The sequence below is a fragment of the Nicotiana attenuata genome, unplaced genomic scaffold (assembly GCF_001879085.1).
Source record: "Nicotiana attenuata strain UT unplaced genomic scaffold, NIATTr2, whole genome shotgun sequence".
Lineage (NCBI taxonomy): Eukaryota > Viridiplantae > Streptophyta > Magnoliopsida > Solanales > Solanaceae > Nicotiana > Nicotiana attenuata.
The window spans coordinates 2687242-2688250 of record NW_017670237.1 but is presented as its reverse complement, the minus strand read 5'-3'; the positions used below and the strand labels follow the sequence as shown (position 1 = coordinate 2688250).

Genomic DNA, 1009 nt, shown 5'->3' with positions numbered 1-1009 from the left:
CCCACCACCACCACCACCACACACACACACACACACAAAACCCCCAAAAAAACAAAACCCAGCAAAACTCTCCCTATAACCATGGAGTATTTTCTTTTTGACGGTGGTGTCCAGGCCATCTTAAATGCATCTCGACTATTCCACGGGGTATCTGCTACCACCCAACAGCACAGGCACAGAGCAACTCTAGTCTCTACCCACCAAGCCGTAGGCGGATGAGAAGAATCACCCGGTGCTTTTTTTGCATCAAGGGGGGTTTGAACTTGAGTCATGGTTCTCCTCCCACTCTATTGACCACTAGTCCACACCGTTGAATGCTCTATGAAATATAAATGTAGAAAATACAAGTTACACATAGAAAGTGCATATTTCGTCATTAGATATTTCCTCTAAAACTTAAACTCATTTAACATCCACTAACAGATCATCCAGAAAAGGATACCAACGAAAAAAAATCACAGAGATAAAAGTGCATGTGTGTGAAAGAGAGAGAGAGAGAAAGAGGAGTACAAGCAGGACGGCACTGGTAGAAGCTACGATTATCGGGGCGAACCCAATCAGCATCACCAATGGGAGTTCTCTTCTTCTTCCGCGTCGCCGGAGACGGCGAATATGTCGCCGGCGTAGACCCTGTTTTTCCGGCCATCAGCTTCTGAAATGCTCTGTTTTTTTTTCCCCGCGTATGTGAAAAGGATTATCGGCTGGAGTGGGTTTCAAACTTTCAATTCGTTGAGAGAAAAGAATGAGTTTTAGGGTTCTAATTATACAACAAAAAAAAGTTAAAATAATAATTTCACGTAATAATTTTCTCTTCTTCGAGTATAGAATATTCTTGACCGTCAAAAGAATTATATATTCAACTACTATAATTTACGTTTAAAATCTAACTCCTAAACACAAATTATGTAAACATGACTGTACACTCAACTTTAAACTTAATTAAAAGTAACTACTCTTAATCAAAGTATTTTGTAGCTTGGGACATTGTATACAAGTTAATTCACACAAA

General features: G+C 39.7%; 1 protein-coding gene across 1 annotated transcript in view; it reads right to left on the bottom strand.

Annotated features, from left to right (window-relative positions):
- Positions 1 to 760, bottom strand: part of LOC109236396 (exosome complex component RRP41-like) — an 11959-nt gene extending 11199 nt beyond the window's left edge. Inside the window, exon 1 of the mRNA XM_019402570.1 lies at positions 511 to 760. Coding sequence (XP_019258115.1) covers positions 511 to 646 — 136 coding nt within the window. The 5' untranslated portion in view covers positions 647 to 760. The remainder of the gene's footprint in view (positions 1 to 510) is intronic.
- Positions 761 to 1009: the final 249 nt, after the last annotated feature.